At 47.2% G+C, this 23,367-nt stretch overlaps 1 protein-coding gene across 1 annotated transcript in view; it reads left to right on the top strand.

Annotated features, from left to right (window-relative positions):
- Positions 1–23,367, top strand: part of MALRD1 (MAM and LDL receptor class A domain containing 1) — a 900,174-nt gene that overhangs the window by 271,823 nt on the left and 604,984 nt on the right. The window contains exon 11 of the mRNA XM_073677476.1: positions 13,347–13,453. Within this exon, the coding sequence (XP_073533577.1) occupies positions 13,347–13,453 (107 nt within the window). The remainder of the gene's footprint in view (positions 1–13,346; positions 13,454–23,367) is intronic.

Genomic DNA, 23,367 nt, shown 5'->3' on the forward strand with positions numbered 1-23,367 from the left:
TACACGGTTCTTCTTCTTGAACCATGGCAGGAAGTGCTGTTTGAGAAAATCCACATACATTATGGAGTTCATCTTTAGCGCCTTCAGGGATCCTAAAGGGGCCGACAATCTCTCTCCCCATGATTCCAGCCCAAAACATTACTCCACCTCCTCCTTGTTGGCGCTGTAGCCGTGTTTGCGTGGGGTGTCCATCAACCAGCCATCCTCCACTCCATCCATCTGGACCATCGAGCGCTGCACGGCACTCATCCGTGAACAAAACAGTTTTGAAATCAGTCTTCATGTAATGTTTGGCCCACTGGAGCCGTTTCTGCTTGTGTGAAGTGGATAGAGGAGGTCGACAGGATGGCGTATGCACAGCTGCAAACCTCTGAAGGACCCTGCATCTTGTTGTTCGGGGGACGTTGGAGGCACAAGCAGCTTCAAAAACTTGTCTGCTGCTATGACAAGGCTTTTTTGCCGCTGCTCTTTCAACCTGACGTAATTGCCTGTAGGAAAGAGTCCTCAATTTGCCCTTATCAGCACGCACACGTGTGTACTGTGAATCAGCTACATACTTCTTGATTGCCAAGACACTTCATCCTGATCATCGCACAATGTTGATTGTAGTCATGCCTTGACCTAAACACTCCACAATTTGTTGCTTCTCAGCAGCCGACACATCCTTTTTCTTTCCCATTTTGGCAGAAAATGTAGGCTGCTTAATAATGTGAGACAGCCTTCTTAAGTAGTCTTGCCTTTCATTGGACACACCTGCCAAACTAATTAGCACAGGTGTCTGCAATTGCTTACAGTGATATAAAGAGCCCTGACACACATCACCATCAATGAGTTTAACTGACAAACAAACAAATTCTTCCCTTATCACTCCTAAACACTTTTTGCATAATAATTTGGAACACAGTGTACATGTGCTTTTCCACAAAACACCAGTGGTTCACGTAGTGAATCTTACAGTTCTAACTTGCCAACCGTGGTCTGTATGGAGTTGTTCAATAAAGGGCCCAAAATTAAGATAACATAGATGGGAGAGGTCTCTATGAATAGGAATTCCTAAGTATTTGATACCCTGTGAGGGCCAGGCAAAGGGAAAGTTGGACTGGATGGAATCCTATATGGATTTGGGGAGGGAGACATCGAGGGCCTCAGACTTCGCTGCATTGATTTTAAAATTTGACCATGTAACAAAGTGATCTATTTCAGCCATAACAGTATGGATGGATATATGTGATTGAGTGATATATACTAGGACATCATCAGCAAATAGAGAGCACTTGTACTCGGTGCCTCCCACCTCAATCCACCTAATATTGGGGTTATGGCGAATTGATGAGAGCAGGTGCTCCGTCACTAGGATGTATAAGAGAGGGGACAGAGAACATCCCTGCCTTGTCCCATTGGTGATTGTGAAAGGTGATGAAAATGTTCTGACGCGCCCCCTGGGCCTTGGGACACCCGGAGCCGGACCCTTTTTGGTGGATGCTGGTGGTTGTAGTCTCCGTGGCGGCAACCCGGTTCCGTGGCTCAGGGCGGTCAAACCAGTGGCGGAACTATTTATGTGGTTTTGATGTTTAAATGTCCGACTACGCCACCCGTGGATTGCGGTCAGAGTGAACCGCCGCTCCAGGGCAGACCGCTGAGGCTGGTGTTGTGGGTGCAGCAGAGCGTAGCATAACTCCCCACGGGAGGAGTATAGCCTCAGGGCAGTGTATGCGGAGGATGGGGGTGATGGTGCAGGGCAGTAGCAGTAATGACACGGAGTCAGTGATGCAGTCCATGGCCTTTACTCACAGTTCTTATTATCCAGACCACGTCTGCAGGTAACGGCTGCCCACGTCGTACTGTGCTCACCAGGTGAGGGGCTCAGACAACTCCCAGATAACTTTGGAGTGCTTCACAGGACCCCCTTTGTGTGTCCTTGGTCTGGCCTTTCTTACCAACCCTTCTGTCCGGCTGCCTCGGGCCTCCTCTTGGTAAACTTGGCGCCAGTTTCCCTGACCCTATGTGGTGCCTTCCTAGCGGGTGTAGCGAGGGGCTGCGCCACATAAAATGTCACAGCCTCCTGTTTCTAGCTGAGGGTCGTTTCCTGCCTCCACTAGTTTCGGGGACCGGTCTCCCCCTTTGGCCTGACCCCTCCACGCAGGTGGATTCGGGCGTGCGGTGGCGACTCACCCGTCCGCACCCCTGAGATCCCTTCGTTTCTCGTTCCTGGAGCCTTCTCCGCTCCTCTTCCTTCCTTCTCCCTCTTCCAGGCCTGGGCCTCTGTTACTAGGCCCGCCTCCGGAGCAGAGCTCATGCAGAGCCCCTGCTCCCTGCCACTTCTGCTCAGACTTCTCTGCACTGAACTAAGATGGTGCCCACCTTTTATACTCCCTTCTCAATGCACCCAGGAACTGCTTCCTCCCTGCTCCTGCACTACAGGGTTCGCCTTCCTCAGTGTTCCCTCCCCCCACTCCAGCCAGGGACAGGGACTGTCGTGCCCATCTCAGGGGCATATTGGTCGCCCTGCCCCACGGCAATGTGGTGTAATGCATGCAGGTGTCGGGTCCTCATCCACACTACATCCTTACCTGAGAGTGAGATATCACGCCTCTGGGTGAGGTGCAATACCTCTGTAGCAACCGAGCCCTCAGGGTGCTACAGTTCCATTTATCTTCAGCCTAGGTGACGTATTGCGATACAGGGCCGTGATTTTGGCTATAAAAGGGTCCCCTAGACCCCTACCCCAAGCTTTTTAAGAGAATCATATATGGCGTGCCAGGAGACTCTATGGAATGCTTTCTCAGCATCCAACGAGTATCTAATTACAAATTTTTAACTGCATCTAGCCCAGGAAATACTTTGTGCCTAGTAGCAGTGTCTGCTAGTCAGCGGATTATCCCGGCTGTTAAGCAAGCTACACCACCTGTAGTTTGGACACTTCATTTTTTCAAAGGAAATGCTTCGGGACCACGGGATACTCAGTGAAGAGCATCAGGAGGCACCCCAAGGCATAGGGGCTCGGACTGGCAGTAGGATGCCTTGCGGTGGACAGCCGAGCTCGATCCTTATAAAAGCTTTTTAACTGCAGCAGCTTTAGTGGACGCTACTGGAGCTGGAATTACGCGGCTGCTGGCATGAGACTTGCCCTCCAATAGATCCTTGTAAATGGATTTAAAGTGTATTTATTCAAATTAGAGAGACAATTTAAATTAAAAAGCTTAGAGCTGCCTCCACCACAGGGGGGCTCGCTCGACCCACCAGCGGACAGGCACCAGTATTGGGAGAGGGGGGCTGGCCGTCAGGGTTCACCGCGGCTCTGGCACAAACCCGGCGACACGGAGGTGGCACGGGCAGGAGCGGACTGAACGTGTCGGCTTCTCACTTTTTGGATTTTAGAAGGGCATGACATGCCTATATCTGTGTCTCCCCCTCCTTTTACTCCTCCACCTCTTTTCTTTTCGCATGACTATATGTACTTGTCACTTTTCCATGTGTTAGTTGTGTCTTCTGAGCAGTTTGTCAGCTTTTGGACACCTTTGAAGGTGTTTTCTATGTGTTTCTATGTGTTTTTGTTTGCCTGCCATTGGTTTTAACGGTGTTCGAAGGTGTTCGACGAACAGTTCGACGAACAGTTCGGCGAACACACGGGTGTTCGACGAACCGAACCGAACTCGAACACTACGGGGGTGGCTCAACACTAATAGAGACCTCCCAAGTTCCCCTAGGGTCTCTGTGATCTTAAGATATGTTCACACGTTCCATCTTTACCGCCTCCCCCCTCGCATTTTTGCTCCAAACAAAAGCAGTGTTTTATTGTCCCAGCAAAGTGAATAAGATTTTTTAAATCCTTTGCACACATTGCTTATTTTTTTCTTGCAGATTTGCAGATTTGAAGGAGTTTCATATCTGCAACATGTCATTTCTAGCAGTGTTTTTGCAACATTTTTCACCCATTCAAATGAATGGGAAAAAAACAAATAGAAAAATGGATCAAAAATGCATGCAAAAATGTGCATATTTTCCAAAGTGTTTTGCCTGCCAACTGCCCAGTACGTTTTCCTGCCCTTATGCACTTTTCTGCCCCCTGACGAAGCATGGGTAAAACGTGCGTAGGGGTTAAGCTGACCACATTACACATATCCTGCCTGAAACATGACTTGATGTAAGTACTACTTTTTACTAGTGATGAGCGAGCATACTCGCAAGTACTTGGTACTCGCCCGAGCATCTCAGTACTCGAGATGCTCGGAGCTTGCCGAGTACTTGCGAGATGCTCGGGCGGATGCTCGGGTACCCTCCCTGCATGTTTGGCGCTCTTTACAGAGCCAATGAACATGCAGGGATTGCCTGCCACTCACTGTAATGCCGCAGCCTTGTTGGTTGTGGCATTACAGTGATTGGCTGGCCGCACAGCGTCATCAGGTCTATATCAGACCTGGCACCGCTGTGCTCACTAGTCTACTCCGCAATCAGGCAGTGTAGGGAGAGGTGCTGCTGAGCTAGGGAGAGATTTGGTTGTGTATTAGGTAGTGTAGGCAGAAAACAAGTACATTACACATATCCATCTCAACAAACAGTCCTTCTGAGGACTAATCCATCTGCAGAGATATCAGGCCGGCAGTGTATATAGGCAGGCAGGCAGTGTATATAGCAGACTGCAGTGCATATAGCACAAGAGGCTCCATTCCAGTTCTGCCTTCTGCTGTTAGATATTTTTAGATAAAGGCCCAGGTCTCAGGGGCCAGGAATACATTTTTTTGGATCTTAATCCTCATTATTTGCTTAAAAAGCAATCCAGAGAACACCGTTTTTCTGTGCCATTTGCTTGTTGGCACTGCAGAATACAGCTAGGTCCTTTCCATATTACAGTGCTAAAAATCCAGCTATTTAAAACTGTGGTTTGTCCGTCACACGGATCACATATAATTGCGCTGTAAATACTCCCATTTTTGGCCTCCATTCAAATTTTTTTTCAGTGTGTCAGCAAAGTTTTTGGCACCGGTTTGCTGTTCAAAATAGTTACATACAGGCCAAGAATTTAAAACTGTGGTTTCTCCGTCACATGGATCACATTCACATATACTTGCGCTGATAATACTGCCATTTTTGGCCTCCACTCAAATTTTTTTTCAGTATGTCAGCAAAGTTTTTGGCACTTGTTTGCTGTTCAAAATAGTTACCTAGAGGCCAGGTATTTAAAACCGTGGTTTGTCCGTCACACGATCACATATACGTTTTCTGAAAAATATGCCATTTCTGGCCTCCATTCTAATTTTTTTTCAGTGTGTCAGCAAATTTTTTGCCACCGGTTTGCTGTTCAAAATAGTTACCTACAGGCCAGGTATTTAAAACTGTGGTTTCTTCATCACACGGATTACATATAACTTCGCTCCAAATTCAGCCATTTGTAGTGAGTCTGGAAGGTATTGTCCTCCATTTAAAATGGGCAAGGCACGTGGCAAGGGACGGGGAACTGGACGTAATGGTGATGGTGCATGCAGAGGCCGAGGCCATGGGCAAGCTGAAATTGTGCCACTACAAACACCCACATCTTCTCGCCCGACCTTCCTGTCCCAATTCCTAGGGGACCACAGCACACCACTATTGAACCCAGAGCAGTGTCAAAAGGTTGTTGGTTGGATAGCGGATAATGCTTCCAGTCACTTAGCCACCACCACCCTTGTCTTCCACATGGTCAAGTCTCAGTAGCCGTGAGTCTGGACCGCATATTCCTCACCCTGATCCTCCTTCCTCCCACTATGCTGAGTGCCCGGAGACAACTGATCCCACACTTGGACATTATGAAGAGCTGTTCACTTTTCCATTTATAGATTCAGTCCTCTCGCACGGTCCACTTGAAGCGGGGCAAGAGGAGATCGCATGTAGCGATGTCCAAATATTTGAGCAGCCACGGTCGCACGAAGGTGTTACAAGAGGTGGACGATGATGAGATACAATTGCCAGAAAGTCAGGAGGAGGACCAGGGTGCGGAAGTGGAAGACGAGGTGGTGGATAATATAGTAACTGACCCAACCTGGCATGTGGACATGCAGAGCGAGGACAGCAGCACACAGGGGGAGGGAGGCAGAGCACCCCAACAGGCAGTAAGAAGCAGTATGGTGGCTGCAGACAGAAGGCAGACAACCTTTCCCTGTAACCAACATGAAGGAAGCTGCCAGTACAACTGTTAGGTCTTCCCGAGTCTGGTTGTTTTTTAAAGACCCTGCCGATAACCCCAAAAAGGCCATTTGCACCACCTGCCAGGCCAGCATCAGCAGGGGTGGCAAAACTAGCAGCCTGACCACCACTAGCATGATCAGGCACATGGCAGCAAAGCACCCGACTTTGTGGGCCGAACCTCAGGGTCCAGGAACAGTGTCTGCGGGTGGCACCACTGCTTCTCCCGCTGTTGTGCATGCAAGCCAATCCCCAGTCCATGGTGTATGCAAAGATGCCTCCTGCCCTGCATCTGTCATTGCACACTCTCAAGTAGCAGCATCAGGAAGCATGTCCACGTCCTTGTCCCAGTGCAGCGTTCAGTTGTCCATACCCCAGTCCTTGGAACGCAAGCGCAAATATGCAGCCAACGCCCCACAGGCTACACTCCTAAATTCCCACATTTCACGACTGCTTGCGCTCAAAATGTTGCCTTTTAGGCTCGTGGAGACAGATGTGTTCCGCAACCTGATGGCGGCGGCCGTCCCTCGGTGCTCAGTCCCCAGTCACCACTATTTCTCCCGGTGTGCCGTCCCTGCATTACACAAGCACGTGTCCCAAAACATTAAAACAACGCAGTTACCGGGAAAGTCCACCTAACCACAGACACATGGACAAGTGCTTGTGGGCAGGGATGGTACATCTCGCTGACGGCATGCTGGGTTAACATAGTGGAAGCCGGGACCCAGTTGGACCTTGGGACAGAACACGTCCTCCCTACGCCAAGGATTGCGGGCCCTAGGTCAATCAGGGTTGCCCCCACAGTCTACAGCTCCTGCACCTCATCCTCCTCAGCCTCCTCCTCCTCTTCAGCCTCCATCTCCAAAATGACCACATCAGTCACAAGCTGGAAGCACTGCAGCACTGCCTTGGCCAAGCGGCAACAGGCTGTGCTGAAGCTAATATCCTTAGATGACAAACCGCACAATGTTGAAGGGTTGTGGACAGCTCTGAAAGAGCAGGCAGATATGTGTCTCACACCGCTGAACCTACAGCCAAGCATGGTCGTGTGTGACAATGGCCGGAACCTGGTGGCGCCTCTGAGGCGAGGCGAGCTCACACATGTACCATGCCTGGCCCATGTGCTTAACCTTGTGGTTCAGCGGTTTCTCAAATCCTACCTGGAGCTGTCAGATCTGCTTGTTAAAGTACGCCACCTGTGTGCCCATTTTGGTAAGTCACCTACAGCTTCCGCCGTCCTTGCCGTGTTTCAGCAGAGTTTGCAGCTTCCGGCTCACAGACTGGTGTGTGATGTTCCCATGCATTGGAACTCTACACTGCAGATGTTGGGAAGTATTTGTGAGCAGAAGAGGGCAGTTGTTGAGTACCAGCATCAACAAGGCCGCTATTCAGTGCAGAGTCCACACATAAAACCTCAGGATTGGACATGGATGTTAGACATATGTACCATCCTCCTAAACTTTGAGGACTCCACTAAGATGGTGAGCGGCGATGACGCCATAATTAGCGTGACCATCCCGCTTCTCGGTCTTCTGAAGTGCTCTCTGCTCACAATCAAAGAGGATGCATTGCAGGCGGAGCACGATGAGATGGAGCAAGGAACCATACAGGGTGATTACACACAGCCCAGCCTCATCTCTTCCCAACGTGGATTGGGTGACAATGAGGAAGAGGAGTCGGAGGAGGAAGAACAGGAGCTAGTTTCATGCGCTATAGACAGTACTACCTGCACAGCTGTCATACCATCTGTTCAGCGTGGATGGCCAGAGGACAGAGAGGAGGAGGAGGAGAGCATGGTCAGTCATCCTCTTGGTTAGGACATCAAAGTCTTGCTGAGTTTATGTTACGCTGCCTTTCCCATGACCCTCGCGTTCTCAAAATTTTGGGTGACAGTCATTACTGGTTGGTGACACTTCTAGACCCATGCTACAAGGAGAACTTTATATCTATTATTCCTGAGGCAGACAGGTCTACAAAAATGGGGCTGTACCAGAAGGCCCTTGTTGCGGAACTACTAAAAAAAATTCCCATCTGAAAACGCTGGCAGAGGAGGTCACAGTTCGTTGGACAACCAAGGAGTACAGGTGAGAGAGACACAACTTCAATCCATCAGAGGCAGGGGAACACTGTTAAAGTTCTGGGAGAATTTTCTCAGCCCCTCCCATCGCACAAGCCCTCAGGCGCGGTACTCTCACAAGGAGTGCAAAGTTTGGGAAGATGCTGAGGGAGTACCTTGACGACTGCACCAACATCCTCCGTGATTTCTCTGTGCCTTATAATTATTGGGTATCCAAGCTGGATACGTGGAATGAACTGGCTTTCTATGCCTTGGAGGTCCTGGCCTGCCCTGCCGCCAGCGTTTTATCAGAGCGGGTTTTTAGTGCCACTGGAGGAATTATAACTGATAAGCGCATCCGCCTGTCAACTGAAAATGCTGACAGGCTGATTCTTATAAAAATGAACAAGGGCTGGATTGGGCCAGATTTCTGAACACCACCGAATGATAGCAGCGTAACATAAACTGAAATCCAGTGTTTTTTTTGGGAGGTGTATTCCCATGCACCTCTTCACACCCACACATGGGTATACGCTTACTGATTTTGGCTGTTTGCTCTTGTCCTCCTCCTTCTCCTCCTGCTCATCCTTCACCACCATATCACCAGGGTGACCGTGGTCCGTGATGAAACACCCACATAATTTTTTTAAAGGGTGTTTATGATGCCCATAAAAAATATTTTTTACAGTATGTTCATGTATACCCCCAGGGGTAAATGTTTGTCAGCCCATACACTTAGTGCATGGGCATTACAAGTATAGTAGACCCGCTCCTTTCTAATGGGAACCTTTTTTTATGAGGCCCTCCTTCACGTCTCTTCCAAGGGGCATTGGAGTGCCACTAAATTTTTGACAACCCTTGCATTCACTGCATAGGCAAACACAATGGGAGACCCACTTCCTAATAATGGGAACATTGTTTTAAGGAGGCCCTCTGACCCCCACGTCTCTTCCCTGGGGCATTAGCGTGCCTCCAAATTTTTGGCAACCCTTGCATTCACTGCATAGGCAAACACAATGGGAGACCTACTTCCTAATAATGAGAACATTGTTTTAAGGAGGCCCTCTGACCTCCACGTCTGTTCTAAGGGGCATTAGAGTGCCTCCAAATTTTTGGCAACCCGAGCATTCACTGCATAGGCAAACACAATGGGAGACCTACTTCCTAATAATGGGCACATTGTTTTCAGGAGGCCCTCCTCTAAGTCTCTTCAAAGGGTTATTGGGGTGCGTCCAAATTTTCAAAGTGGTATTGGGGTGCGTCCAAATTTTGGGCAGCCCTGCCACTCACTGCATATGCAATAACAGTATAGGAGACCCACTCTTTAGTAATGGGAACAATAAAATGTAGCCGGCTGATGGCTCTCTAAGAATAGTGAGAGCCAACTGCTGGCCCTTTAAAAATAGTAAAGGCCGCCTGATGGCCCTACAAAAATAGGCTTTGTGACTTTCAGAGTCCCTCCTTCATAAATGAAACACAATGTGTTTGATGATATCCCACACACCACATGGCCAGATAAGGTTGTAAAATGTTAAAATGACATTTCCTGGTGAATGCATTTGTCACGGTTGAAAGCAATGCAAAAATGAAAAAACGCATCAAAAACGCTATGTGTGAACATAGCCCAAGGTGTGGAGGTGCGTTTTTGTTTTTTTATTTTGCTTTACATACAAGTCATTACCCTGGAAAGGATGTTCCTTAACATATTTCTCAGGAAAATCCATTTTGGTTTTGTTTTTGTTTGTTTTATTGTGAGTCTGTAAAAGTTGCGTAATACCTCTGACAACTTTGTTGACAGAAGTGACCTGGGAGTCAGAAATGCTTTCAGGGGTCTTCCCCATGCTGTTCCCATGTCATTTGTGCACTGTTCCCATCGATTTGGGCAATTTTTAGGCCCTCTGCAGACTACCGGGGGTAGGTGGGGGGCGTCTGAAAAATGCTCGAGTTGCCCATACACTTACATTGGGCTCGTTGCTCGTGTCGAGCACCCGAGTATTGCAATGTGCTCGACCCGTGCATCAAGCACCATTGCTCCCGCCCATCACTACTTTTTACCTGTCTAGGTGTTTTTCTTCTTTGGTAATTCAGGGACAAAACCTAAGGATATATTTGGGATATTTCACACTTGTACACCTTTCTTATTACCATTTTTTAAATAGTGTTGTTGTGGTCTATGGTTGTTCTGCATTCTTTTCATGTTTTTTTTTTTTTTTACTTATATTTAAATACACTTTTTAAGAGATTTCATGGCATTCTATTTTTGTTGGTATTACCAGTATTTTTCTCCTGCAAATACTGGAAATACTGAACGTTTGCACTTATGTGTATATAGTATTTGTTTCTTGCACTAACACACTTTATTGCCCAGGGTTGGATTTGGATTTTGCATTATCCCTGGTTTTCGTACATCAGATTTATTACATGCAGATGCTTTGTTACACTACATAATAGCATAGGGACCATTGGTTAAAGGAGGTAGGGGGTATCTCTGGCCACTTATCATGGTGTGCAATATTGTGCACTGCTATTATTCCTATAGCGCTTGGTCTTTTTTTGTCCCTGCAAAATCAGGACTTGGTAACTAGTTTAACAGCAGCCCTATATAAAACCCATTACCAACTGACAAGCTCATGTGTGTTACTGTACTGTAGTTCTGGAATAGTATCATTTTCCTTTTATGGATAAAATGTAAGTACAAACATTAGTGTATTGTATGTAGGAGAGATGCAACACTCCAAAAGTACATAATTATTTTATCCCTTTTGAAAAGTCACTGATTCACTGATCCACTATATATACACTGCTCAAATAAATAAAGGGAACACGTAAACAACAGAATATAACTCCAAGTAAATCAAACTTCTGTGAAATCAAACTGTCCACTTAGGAAGTAACACTGACAATCAATTTCACATGCTGTTGTGCAAATGGAATAGACAATAGATGGAAATTATTGGCAATTATCAAGACACCCTCAATAAAGGAGTGGTTCTGCAGGTGGGGACCACAGACCACATCTCAGTGCTGTCGTCACTGAATTTTGGGTCTTCTATCCTTTGGATTACGAGCTCGGAGAGAATGAAGACACAGGACAGGATGTTTGTGTCTAAACATACTCTAAAAACTTTATTACAAAACACAGGGCTAATATACACCCTAAAGGCAGGAAAAGGATTTGCCATATATGGTTCGATTATACAGTTTAGCTGAACAAGCGAAAAAAGCTAGTTTCTGTATGCTTTAAAATATTTAATTAGACTTATCTAGTTAGCAAGGTCATTTCATCTTTCTGCAAGAACACATTATTGCTACAAGAAGAAACATCTGGCCAGGGAGAATCACGTTATCTTTTTAGCAAGGACACGCTATTGATACAAGAAGGAACATTCATAGCTGTTGTTTTCACCTAAAATAACTGTCAGACTTATATAGCATAGATGGGGCCTTTAAACTTGAGGGACTCCATCTTCTGCTATAACAGTAGAAATGCTTTCTGGCTGATGTTTTGGTCACTTTTGAATGTTGGTTGTGCTTTTACACTCGTGGTAGCATGATATGGACTCTACAACCCACAGAAGTTGCTCAGGTAGTGCAGCTCATCCAGAATGGCACATCAATGTGAGTTGTGGTAAGAAGGTTTACTGTGTCTGTCAACGTAGTGTCCAGTGGCTGGAGGCACTACCATGAGACAGGCCAGTACACCAGGAGACATGGATGGTGCCGTAGGAGGGCAAGAACCTAGCAGCAGGACCGCTACCTCTGCCTTTGTGCAAGGAGGAACAGGAGGAGCACTATCAGAGCCCTGCAAAATGACCTCCAGCAGGCCACAAATGTGCATGTGTCTGCACAAACGGTTAGAAACCGACTCCATGAGAGTGGTTTTAGGGCCCAACGTCCACAGATGGGGGTTGTGCTCACAGCTCAACACCGTGCAGGACGCTTGGCATTGGCCACAGAACACCAAGATTGGCAAATTCACCACTGGCGTCCTATGCTCTTCACAGATGAAAGCTGGTTCACACTGAGCACATGTGACAGTCGTGACAGAGTCTGTAGACACCGTGGAGAGCGATCTGCTGCCTGCAGCATCCTTCAGCATGACCGGTTTGGCAGTGGGTCAGTAATGGTGTGGGGTGGCATTTCTTTGGAGGGCCGCACAGCCCTCCATGTGCTCGCCAGAGGTAGCCTTACTGCCATTAGGTACCAAGATGAGATCCTCAGACCCCTTGTGAGACCATATGCTGGTGCGGTTGGCCCTGGGTTCCTCCTAATGCAGGACAATGCCAGACCTCATGTGGCTGGAGTGTGTCAGCAGTTCCTGCAAGATGAAGGCATTGAAGCTATGGACTGGCCCACCCATTCCCCAGACCTGAATTCGATTGAGCACACCTCGGACATCATGTCTCGCTCCATCCACCAACAGACTGTCCAGGAGTTGGCTGATGCTTTAGTCCAGGTCTGGGAGGAGATCCCACAGGAGACCATCAGCAACCTCATCAGGAGCATGCCCAGGTGTTGTAGGGAGGTCATATAGGCACTTGGAGGCCACACACAATACTGAGCCTCATTTTGACTTGTTTTAAGAACATTACATCAAAGTTGGATCAGCCTGTAGTGTGTTTTTCCACTTTAATTTTGGGGGTGACTCCAAATCCAAGCCTCCATTGGTTTATAAATTTGATTTCCATTGATGATTTTTGTGTGATTTTGTTGTCAGCGCATTCAACTTTGTACAGAAAGTATTAAATGAGAATATTTCATTTATTCAGATATAGGGTGTGTTATTTGAGTGTTCCCTTTATTTTTTTGAACAGTGTATATGTCCCTTATAGTGTGTCAGTAAATGATATAGATGAGAATGAGACCCAAAACCATAAGGCAAAATCGTCCCCCATTATGGTGTCAGGTTTTGCCACAAAATGGTCTGGTGTTTTGTTTGTATTTTTATCCCCCCACCTTTCTATGACCCTCAGCCTAATTTTCACCACCATGTTTGGTATTAACAATGCAGTTCATACACCGGTTCTTGGTACTCCAAAGGCTGTGACCCCTTTATCCAAGAACCCTATTGCAGCCACATGTTCACTATACATATGATTGTGCATACTAATGCTTTCCTTTTACCTCTTAGGACACTTCATATACTTTAGAGGGAACTCTATAAATGGAGAGAGCACCCCCTCGTCACAGCTGAAGAGTAATTTCTTGGTAAAGCCTTCTGCAGAAGCTCAGTGCCAGGTAGTAACTATGAGTTATATATAATGCCAAATAAATGTTTTACCCAACATATGTATTGAAATCAAAGATAAAGTGATCAACCCCTTTAAGATCTTTTGATGATGTATAACTTAATTTTTCCTGGAAGCATTAAACACATGCGTCACACCTTTTTCTTCTAATTCACATCCCACGAGTGTGTAATTGTAAGAAGATGGAAGTTTTGCCCAAGTTTCCCCTGAAAGACACATGTATTTTATGTATGTGATGTGTTTAGTGACAGGCATTATTAATGACAGCATTGTATTCTGCCCGGCAGTAGGGAGAGTTAGGGTTAATGATTGGGACTAGCCGAGGGTGGGAGGGGATAAAGTAAGGGACAGAGACAGTTTCCTGTTAGGAGGTTAGATAGGGCCCAGCCTGCAGCAGAAGCAGACCTATGGTCTGATATGTAAGCAGAGTTGCATGATGTGAGTGTCCCTGAAGTGAGTGGAGATCGAGGGAATGGATAGCGAGATCCAGAAAGAAGCAAGAGGAATTGAATGAAGGCATGAGTGGTTCTCTAGAGATGGGACCTGGGTCAGGAAACTTAGTAATGCAATACCGAGCTTGCAAGTCCAGGAAGTAACGAGTCAGATCAGGGCAGACAACGTGAGACAAAGAGTGTGTCCAGGCAGTATTTCCAAGGCATTGGTCAGCAGAAAAGCTGAGTAATGGCCATAGTGGTCAAGTAACCCCGCTAAGGATGCAGAACCACAGGTTGAAGAACAGGACTCTCACTAAATGACTGTAGTCCTGTTGTTGGGGACGAGGGAAGTTCCTGAAGTGCTGACTGGGTGGTGGTGAAGACAGAGGACTAAGTAAGGAAGGATACGAAAAATGTGTATGAAGATGTTCCATGTATTAAGAGAAACATTCATAATTCCCACAAAGTTATTGTTCAGTAAAAGACAGTTTCCTATTGCAGTTCCTGTTGCAACCCTACAGGCAAAATACATTATTACACAGAGGCAGTTTACATCAATGATGGTATACATGGTTGGCTTGAAAACGCCAGAATAGGAGCTATTCCTATAAAAGCACCAGGACCTTTCCATCTCCTATAGCCATGCCTATGTGTTTATTTTATGGGGGTATTTATTTGTTTGATATCATGATTTACTGATTTATGTTACTTATATATGGTGCTATGTTTCTTTTGCATATACTTTACAGGGCACATGGATACAGACAGTTTTGCATTCACTTAGGATTTTATCAATCACAATGATTGCATCGCCTCATAAAAGATCATTTATCGCCACCCAATACCATTCTACCAGGTTGATTTACGAACGTGTCCAGGATGACGCATGACGAGATGAACCACCCCCATAAAATAACATCACCTAAAGAGATCATTATCTCACACGAGATGCAGTAAAACACTTGATAAATTTGTGCCTCAGGTTTTCCTAGAATATCTGAGATAATTTATTTTCTCTGGTCTCTCCATCTATTAAAGACTGAAGAAGCCGAGGACCAGCGAGGTTCTTACCTTTAGTTATTTGTGTCTTCTACTATATAGACTGTAGAGGTCTGTATGTGATAAAATTAACTTAATAAAGCATCAATGAGAACTGCTAAATTCCAAATGATCAAGAATTCATAAGTTTTAGAATATATTCAATTTACCCATAAGAGGAACTAGTAAGGTTAGGGAGAGGAGGACTAAAGATACTAAACACCATCTGCATCATGATGATACCTTTCTGGGAAGTGTTATAACCTTGTAGGACAGTATGGGGAGTGTTTGTAAGGGTTTGAACCGGAAGAATTTTGTCATCTGATAAAATTGGATCTATTATGCAAATGCCACTCTTATTCAACTCTGATCAGAGTTTGATCAGAGTGTCAGCATACTGTGATCCGATTCTCTGAGATGAAGCGAAGATGGAGAAAAAAATGTCTCCATCTTCTCCATTCCGACTGCAAACTGAATCTTGGATCAAACTTGGGCATGCAGCGATTTTTTTTCTTGGACTGTATCTGTTTGAGAAAAATTTCGCACATGTGCACGGCCCCGTAGACTAACATTAGTCCTAGTGCGATTCAAAGTTTTATCGGATCACACTCAGACCAAAAATATGCTCTGGCCTCATTAATATGTCCATTTTTTTCTCACTTGCAAGAAAAATGGACCTATTATTTTGGTCATATTTTGATCATACTTTGATCAAGTGCCAACAGTTTTTCTCGTACGTGGAGCAAAAAAAAATGTTTCTCCACCTTCTCCTTTTTGACAGTCCATGAAAACAGGACCTAAATTGGATGTTATCCAAGTGCAGTTCAGTTTTTTTCATAGATTCATAGACTTGCGTTGCCGATTTTGATCCGACCCTCAAATCAAAATCGGACATATCGCTGTGATTTTCTGTGGACCACTCGGTCTGAGAAAAATCACAGACATGTGACTGGCCACACAGACTATCACAAGTATGAGTGCTGTCCTTGTATGAGAACATCGGACATCTGAATAAGGACTTACTCAGACGGCAGGGTCATTTACGTCTCCCCTTCTTATGGGTAAACATGGCCTCCTCTGCCAGGGACAGTCACAGAGGTAATCTTCTCTTTGTGCTCTTTGCAACTGACCCGGAGTGACTGGAAATTAGCACTAAGCACAAGTTCTGCTCAGCTAAATCAGACACGTTGCATCACCAATATCACAAGTCTGTGGTCTCTAGAACCACATTGTTGATTTTGGCTATCACTCTACTCTCCAACCCAATTCCAGGTATATATCTCTTAATACACCACACAAACATTATATTAATGCAATGAAATGATAAAGCAATATTTCATATAATACTACAGACAACTAGAGAATAGTCAACATGCCGGATCAAAGCAAATATGCAAAATTACCAAAGGGGCCATCTGGTTCAACATTATGGCAATATATTTGGTAAGAAGGTGACTTGTCGTTACGGACCCGAATTACAGACAATTAACTAATGATAAAAATTATTTTTATTTCTATAGTGCCAACATATTCCGCAGCACTTTACAGTTCCAAGAAAACATGTACAGACAATAAAAACAATACAAAATAACACGTAGTTCAACACATACAAAGAGGAGTGAGTGTCCTACTCGCAAACTTATAATCTATGAGAAAATAGGGGACAAAAGGTAAAAATAAAGTGCTTGTTGTGTAAGGTACAGACATCAGTATAATAAATAAGGGCATTCAAATAAACCTGCATGAACCAGTTCCCAGCCAGTATCTATACAAGTACATATACAAAGTGCTACTGAGTTGCGTGGAAGAGAGAACAGGGGATAGTTAGCTAGATTAGTGAGGGGAGGTGATAGGCTAGTCTAAAGAAATGTGTTTTTAGGGCACGCATGAAACTGTGGATACTGAGAATCAACTGGATTGTCTGGTGTAGTGATTGCCAGAAAACTGATGCAGCACAAGAGAAGTCTTGGAGATGAAAGCGGCAGGTTTCTGTTTGGTGTTGGTCTGGGGCTGGATTTGAAAAGGGTCCAGGACCTTTTGTGGTTTCCCATTCCAGGCCAGCCAGGGCTGATACTGCTCAGCATTGTTGTCAGCCTCAACGCCTAGCTGTTCCACGAGCCCTGCAGATTGTCTCCCAGGCATTTGTGCCTAGCAGTGTTAAGCATAGGCTGCAGAGGGAGACAGGGCTCGTGGAGTCTAAGTCCAGGATTCGCTGCACTGAGCATGTCCGTGACCTGGCGGATCATGATTGGTGGTTTGGCACCCACCTGACCCGGTGACCTGGCACTGCCTGATTGGTCACGGGTGTCGTCACCAATGGTGGGACAGTGGGGCAGGGCTTAATCTTTAAAAGGCCCGCCCACAAACATGGCGGCACGCTCAGATCATTTGAGCTAGCTGTTTGTGGTGTGCACGCTGACTCCGGGCTCAAAGAGCCATAGTTTCCGCTAGGCAGGTTTAGCTCCATAGAGGCAGGTAGCTTCGCTGACTGGCTCTGACCAGGGGGTTCGCCCTTACACCCCGAGCCGCCTGTGAGTTTAATAGAGCGGGTTTGCTCAGTCTGGTAGCACGCCGGCTGAGTGCTCGAATACCCGGCGGGAATCACCCGCAAGCTAGCGCCGTCTCCTATAGCGTAGCGCCTGTACCGAAGACAGGGCTACTGCTCATAGTCCGGTCACACGTCTCCCTGCGGTTCTTGGAGATTGTGTGAACCGCTTTAGCGCCAATCCCCATAGCGTAGCGCCTGTATCAAAGACAGGGCTACTGCTGTTCCCACGGACGCACGTCTCCCTTCGGTTCTTGGAGATTGTGCGTACCGTCTTACCCTTCCGTGTGCATTAACACGAAGGGATAAGATTATTGTTAGGTGCGTCGCCGGTCGCTCTCTCCTCCGTGCAGTAAACGGAGATAGAGCATACCGCTATACCCTGTCCGGTGTGAAGTTAACACGGAAGGGTTTATCATTTAGTTGTCGTTTGCCTTTCCACCCGGGAAGTGTTCGGCAGCAGTCCTCTAGGCTGCATCGCGGACCCCGTGGTCGGTTGCGTTCCATTAAATAAAGTTGTCTGCAACCGCTCCCCCTAACAGTTTCAATTACAGAAGATATTAGTCTTCGGTCATTAATGGAACAGAGAGCACGTGTAGGGCGATAGAGATGAGGGAGGAGATGTAGATCGATGCAGAGCTGTGTAGAGCTTTGTGGGTGAGAGTGATATGTTTATATTGTATTCTGTAACCAATGGGTAACCAGTGCAATGACTGGCACAGGGTAGAGGCATAGGTGTAGCGGTTGGATAGAAATATGATCCTGGATGCTGCATTCAAGATAGATTGGAGAGGGAAGAGTTGGGTAAGAGGGAGACCAATTAGTAGAGAGTTACAGTAGTCCAGGCAAGAATGAATCAGAGCAACAGTAAGACTTTTTGCCGAGATAAAGGTAAGGAAAGGACAAATTCTAGAGATAGACTTTGATTGTCACTTTGATGCTATGACTTTTAAATGCACTGATTCTCCTGGAATCTGTGAAAAGAAAAAAAAAAGAAAACACAAAACTCCAATGCACTATGCACGCTAGCATGGTACAAGCCCATACTATAAAGTTAATGTATCAAACAACTGTACACCAATCTCATTCTGCATTATCACATTTATGTTATTAGGGAGGAGTGGTATAATATTGTATTCCAATGTATGTGATAGTAGGTTTGTAGTCACTGGCGCAACCACTGAAGAATAATATCCATCCCAGCCATTAACCCCATCAGTTCTGCAATCAGTAGTGATCAATAGAGTAGTGATGTCAATCAAAGGGGATTTCGTTGGAAGGATCATCTAAAGATATTCTAAAAATCATATTAACACCCAACACAAGAAAATACAACCAAAAACGCAGCTATGTGGGAGAATAATTTACTTCTATTAAATGGAATACTCCTTTAAGATCTCAGAAGTCTCTCACTATGGAGTAAGTACACCAGTGTCCATGCAGTGATTAAAGGCAACTGTTCTATGATTAGTAATCACTGCTGGGAATCTCTTCTGCCATTATTGTTTTTAATACATTTTAAAGAACTGGAGATGTGGTTGCCTGGTGAATTAGGGAGGCTCAATCCTGCTCAGGAAAAACTCTGATTTCAATGAAAATGTAAAGTAGCAGGCCCGGGAAGGGATGCTCATGCAAATTTGCAGCGCCTGAGAATAAATGTAACTTCTTTATTTCAGAATGAATAATTGAAAATATTCATCCAGCAAAGTCGCTGAATTCTTGACAGAGCAAGGAAATCCCTACTGTTTATTTAAATTGCTCAATCTCGTCATGCTCGCCCGTAGTTAGATTCTCAGAAAGTATTACGGGTTGATGGATGCTGGTATCTTTTCATACTGTGATGAATTGTGCTCTGATTAAATATAAAATACCGAGAATTGATTTACAGACAAAACTAAATATGATTTTTCACTTATTAGCAGGAAAATATATTAAGGGATTATACAGACAGACATAGTACAGGACTTTGGATTTGGTATGGAAATATTCTCCCCAAGAAGCAATGCAGTATGATGAAACATGCCACAAATATATTTTTTCTGCCTAATTGCTTGGATATAACAGATCTATTACAGCTCTGAACAAAACTGAACTACAAGGGTATGTTCACACTATTTTTTCTGGTGTTTTTTGAGCGTCTCTTCTCTGAAAAAACGGCAGAAAAGCGCTAACAGAACGCTCAAAAAATCTTCCTTTTCATTTCTATGGAGAAACAACTTGCTGTTCATATGTTCGGGCTTTTGTGAGTGCTTTAAATGCTTCAGGTTTCCAAAAACACTAAGGCCCCGATTCATCAAGACTCTAGATTTTGTTGCCGGTCTTGATGAGGGGTCACGTTGGGAGCAGACGGTTCTGATTCATTAAGGGGTAAATGCCTCTTGATGAATCAGGATCATCTGTCGAGTGGCGTACACCTTCGTAAAGAACGCTATAGGTCATCATGAATTAGACAAACTGTGGTGTCATGAGCCGCCGCACCCTTGTCCTGCCCTAGATCCTAGCGGAAAGACATTACAAAAAACATGTTTTTCTGGAGGCACGGTCCTATCCTTCATTACACAGACAACCCATTGATCTGAATGGGTTAGACTCATCTGATGAGGCGGATTCACAAAGCCGCAGGTCAGGGTGGACACACGGACCCACGACGTTGACACAACAGGCTGGAAGACATGTGGAACTGTAAGGGCTCGGACAACAGTCTATGCTAAATGGTGGATAAAAGAGCAGGGCAGGACAAACCAGAAGCCATAGAACCAGGAGGGCACACTACAAGGAAAACATCAGGTCTGAAGTAACACACAAATATGGGTACCAGGATCCAGAGCAGATAATAACTTCATGTGAACAGTTTGTGATGTTCACAGCAAACGATAGGTTAATCTGTAGAGAGCAAAAGGAGGGTTAACCAGCAAGTCAAAGGGTTTTTAGAAATCACAGTTTTGAAAGATAAATGCAGTATAGTGATCAGTGTAACATACCTGGCGGCGTCCTTGCATGGTGGTCCATCTCCCACTGTGCAAGAGCGCGCACTTGATCTCCAGTCCAGAATGTCTCTCTGGCTTCCCTCCATGCTGTCTGTTTGTGTCTGTTTCTGCTGCTTAAGGGCAGCGCCCGATCACTTCCTGCTTTTTGTACCTGCTGTGGGTCACACCCCTTGTGCGTCCTCAGCCTATTGCTGTCTGTCACCTGGTATATAGCTCAGCTGCTCCCATCTATTCCTGCCTGAGCATAGTGTTTCATTCAGTGTGTGCTTGCACTCTGAAGGTGCCAGGTCCCGTTCTGTGTTCTCTTGTCTGCCTATCCTGGAGGCTGTATTTCCAGGCCTGTCTGAACACGCTCCTAGCCTGTTCCTCCTGCCTTCTAGGGGCCGATTACCTAGACCCGTTCCTGTATCTTGTCTGACCTGTCTGAACACGCTCCTAGCCTGTTCCTCCCGCCTTCTAGGGGCCGATTACCTAGACCCGCTCCTGTATCTTGTCTGTCCTGTCTGAACACGCTCCTAGCCTGTTCCTCCCGCCTTCTAGGGGCCGATTACCTAGACCCGCTCCTGTATCTTGTCTGTCCTGTCTGAACACGCTCCTTGCCTGTTCGTCCTGCCTCTCTGGGGGCCGTATTCCCAGACCCGCTCCTGTATTCCGCTGCAGTGTCGGTCTCCTCCGTACACTCAGTTCCAGTCTGAACTCTCTCCTATCCTTTACCTGTTTTGCCTCTATGTCCGTTCCCTTCCTTTTTCTGCAGAGTCTGAACTCGTACCAAACTCCTGCTTGTTGTCTCTGTACTCCCGTTTGTGAGTTTGTGGTCCACTCGCTACTTCTCTGCTAGTACCCTGTGGGTGTCTGGCTCTGCCTTTCCCTTCCTGTCTGTTCCGTGTGAACAGAGCCCTGTCCCCCCTACTCAGCCTTGCCTGCTCTGACTCCTTTGCTCACTGCTCTGGCAGTTCTAGCCTGCTCTGACTCCTTTGCTCACCGCTCCGGCGGTTCTAGCCTGCTCTGACTCCTTTGCTCACCGCTCCGGCGGTTCTAGTCTGCTCTGACTAATTGGCTCACCGCTCCGGCGGTTCTAGTCTGCTCTGTCTCCTTTGCTTACCGCTCCGGCGGTTCTAGCCTGCTCTGACTCCTTGCTCACTGCTCCGCAGCCTTGCTCCGCTCTGACCCTTTTGCTCACTGCTCCGGCAGTCCTGTCCTGCCCTGCTTCTGCCCGCTGCTCCGGCAGTCCTGTCCTGCCCTGCTTCTGCCCGCTGCTCCGGCAGTCCTGTCCTGCCCTGCTTCTGCCCGCTGCTCCGGCAGTCCTGTCCTGCCCTGCTTCTGCCCGCTGCTCCGGCAGTCCTGTCCTGCCCTGCTTCTGCCCGCTGCTCCGGCAGTCCTGTCCTGCCTTGCTTCTGGCCGCTGCTCCGGCAGTCCTGTCCTGCCTTGCTTCTGGCCGCTGCTCCGGCAGTCCTGTCCTGCCCTGCTTCTGGCCGCTGCTCCGGCAGTCCTGCCCTGCTTCTGGCCGCTGCTCCGGCAGTCCTGCCCTGCTTCTGCCCGCTGCTCCGGCAGTCCTGTCCTGCCCTGCTTCTGCCCGCTGCTCCGGCAGTCCTGTCCTGCCCTGCTTCTGCCCGCTGCTCCGGCAGTCCTGTCCTGCCCTGCTTCTGCCCGCTGCTCCGGCAGTCCTGTCCTGCCCTGCTTCTGCCCGCTGCTCCGGCAGTCCTGTCCTGCCCTGCTTCTGCCCGCTGCTCCGGCAGTCCTGTCCTGCCCTGCTTCTGCCCGCTGCTCCGGCAGTCCTGTCCTGCCCTGCTTCTGCCCGCTGCTCCGGCAGTCCTGTCCTGCCCTGCTTCTGCCCGCTGCTCCGGCAGTCCTGTCCTGCCCTGCTTCTGCCCGCTGCTCCGGCAGTCCTGTCCTGCTTGTGCTCGCTGCTCCTGCAGCCCCATCCTGCTCTGTTCTTGCCCACCGCTTCGGGCGTTCCCTCTCTGCTGTGGTTGTCTACCGCATCTGCGGTTCTGTGACCCAGTCTGTACTGGGTCTTAACCTTTCTGTGCTCCAGCCCGTTCTTTCGGCCAGTACCTCCCTGCCTGCATACTCGCCTGTATCCACCCATCTGCATACCTGCCATGTTTGCTTACATCCACCAGTCTGTGCCAGCCTAACCTGCCTGTTCCAGTAATCCCAGTGTGGGTCAACCCCCGTGTCCGGAGTTTGACCTGGAGTAGCACCTGGTCCCTCTGCCCGGTTTCTCCCTGGTGCACTGGCGTCGTATGCCGTCGTGCCACCTTGGTCGGATCGGCCAGATACTTAGTCACGCCCCTCCAGGCACTCTCCGGTCCATGGTCCAGTGGAACCACAACACCTGCACACGCCAGTCAGTCCGGGCGTGTGCATAACAGCATGCTCAGGCCATGGTTCCCGTTGAGCCCCACGGCCTTCGCTCTCTGAGAAGTTTTCCAGCGAATACATGCATTAAAAATAAATAAATAAAATTTATTTTTTTTTTTCTCAGCTGAGTTCCAGGCGAATTACGCACCCGTCCAGATGGATCTATCTGCTCTCGTTCCTGCGGATCCGCCACGTTACTATGGGGATCCAAGACAAAGTCGTGCATTTGTGGAGCAATGCATGCTACACTTCAAGTTCTACCCTCTATGTTTTCCCACCGATCGGGTTAAGGTGGCATTCATTATGTCTTACCTGGCGGGTGATGCCTTGGAATGGATCAACCCCCTATATGAAACACAGGATCCGATCCTCCTGGACCTAATGGCCTTCCTGGTGGCCTTTCTAATGGTCTTCGATGATCCTAACCCGGAGGCTCCTGCTGAAGCTTCACCTCCCAATATCCCGGAGCAGCCCCGATGGGTAATGTGTGTGGGTAGCGCAATAGTCCTCCAGCCCAATGAGACTACTGTCCACC

The sequence above is a fragment of the Phyllobates terribilis genome, unplaced genomic scaffold, assembly GCF_046119375.1.
Source record: "Phyllobates terribilis strain yellow unplaced genomic scaffold, ASM4611937v1 Scaffold_4__5_contigs__length_816908805, whole genome shotgun sequence".
Lineage (NCBI taxonomy): Eukaryota > Metazoa > Chordata > Amphibia > Anura > Dendrobatidae > Phyllobates > Phyllobates terribilis.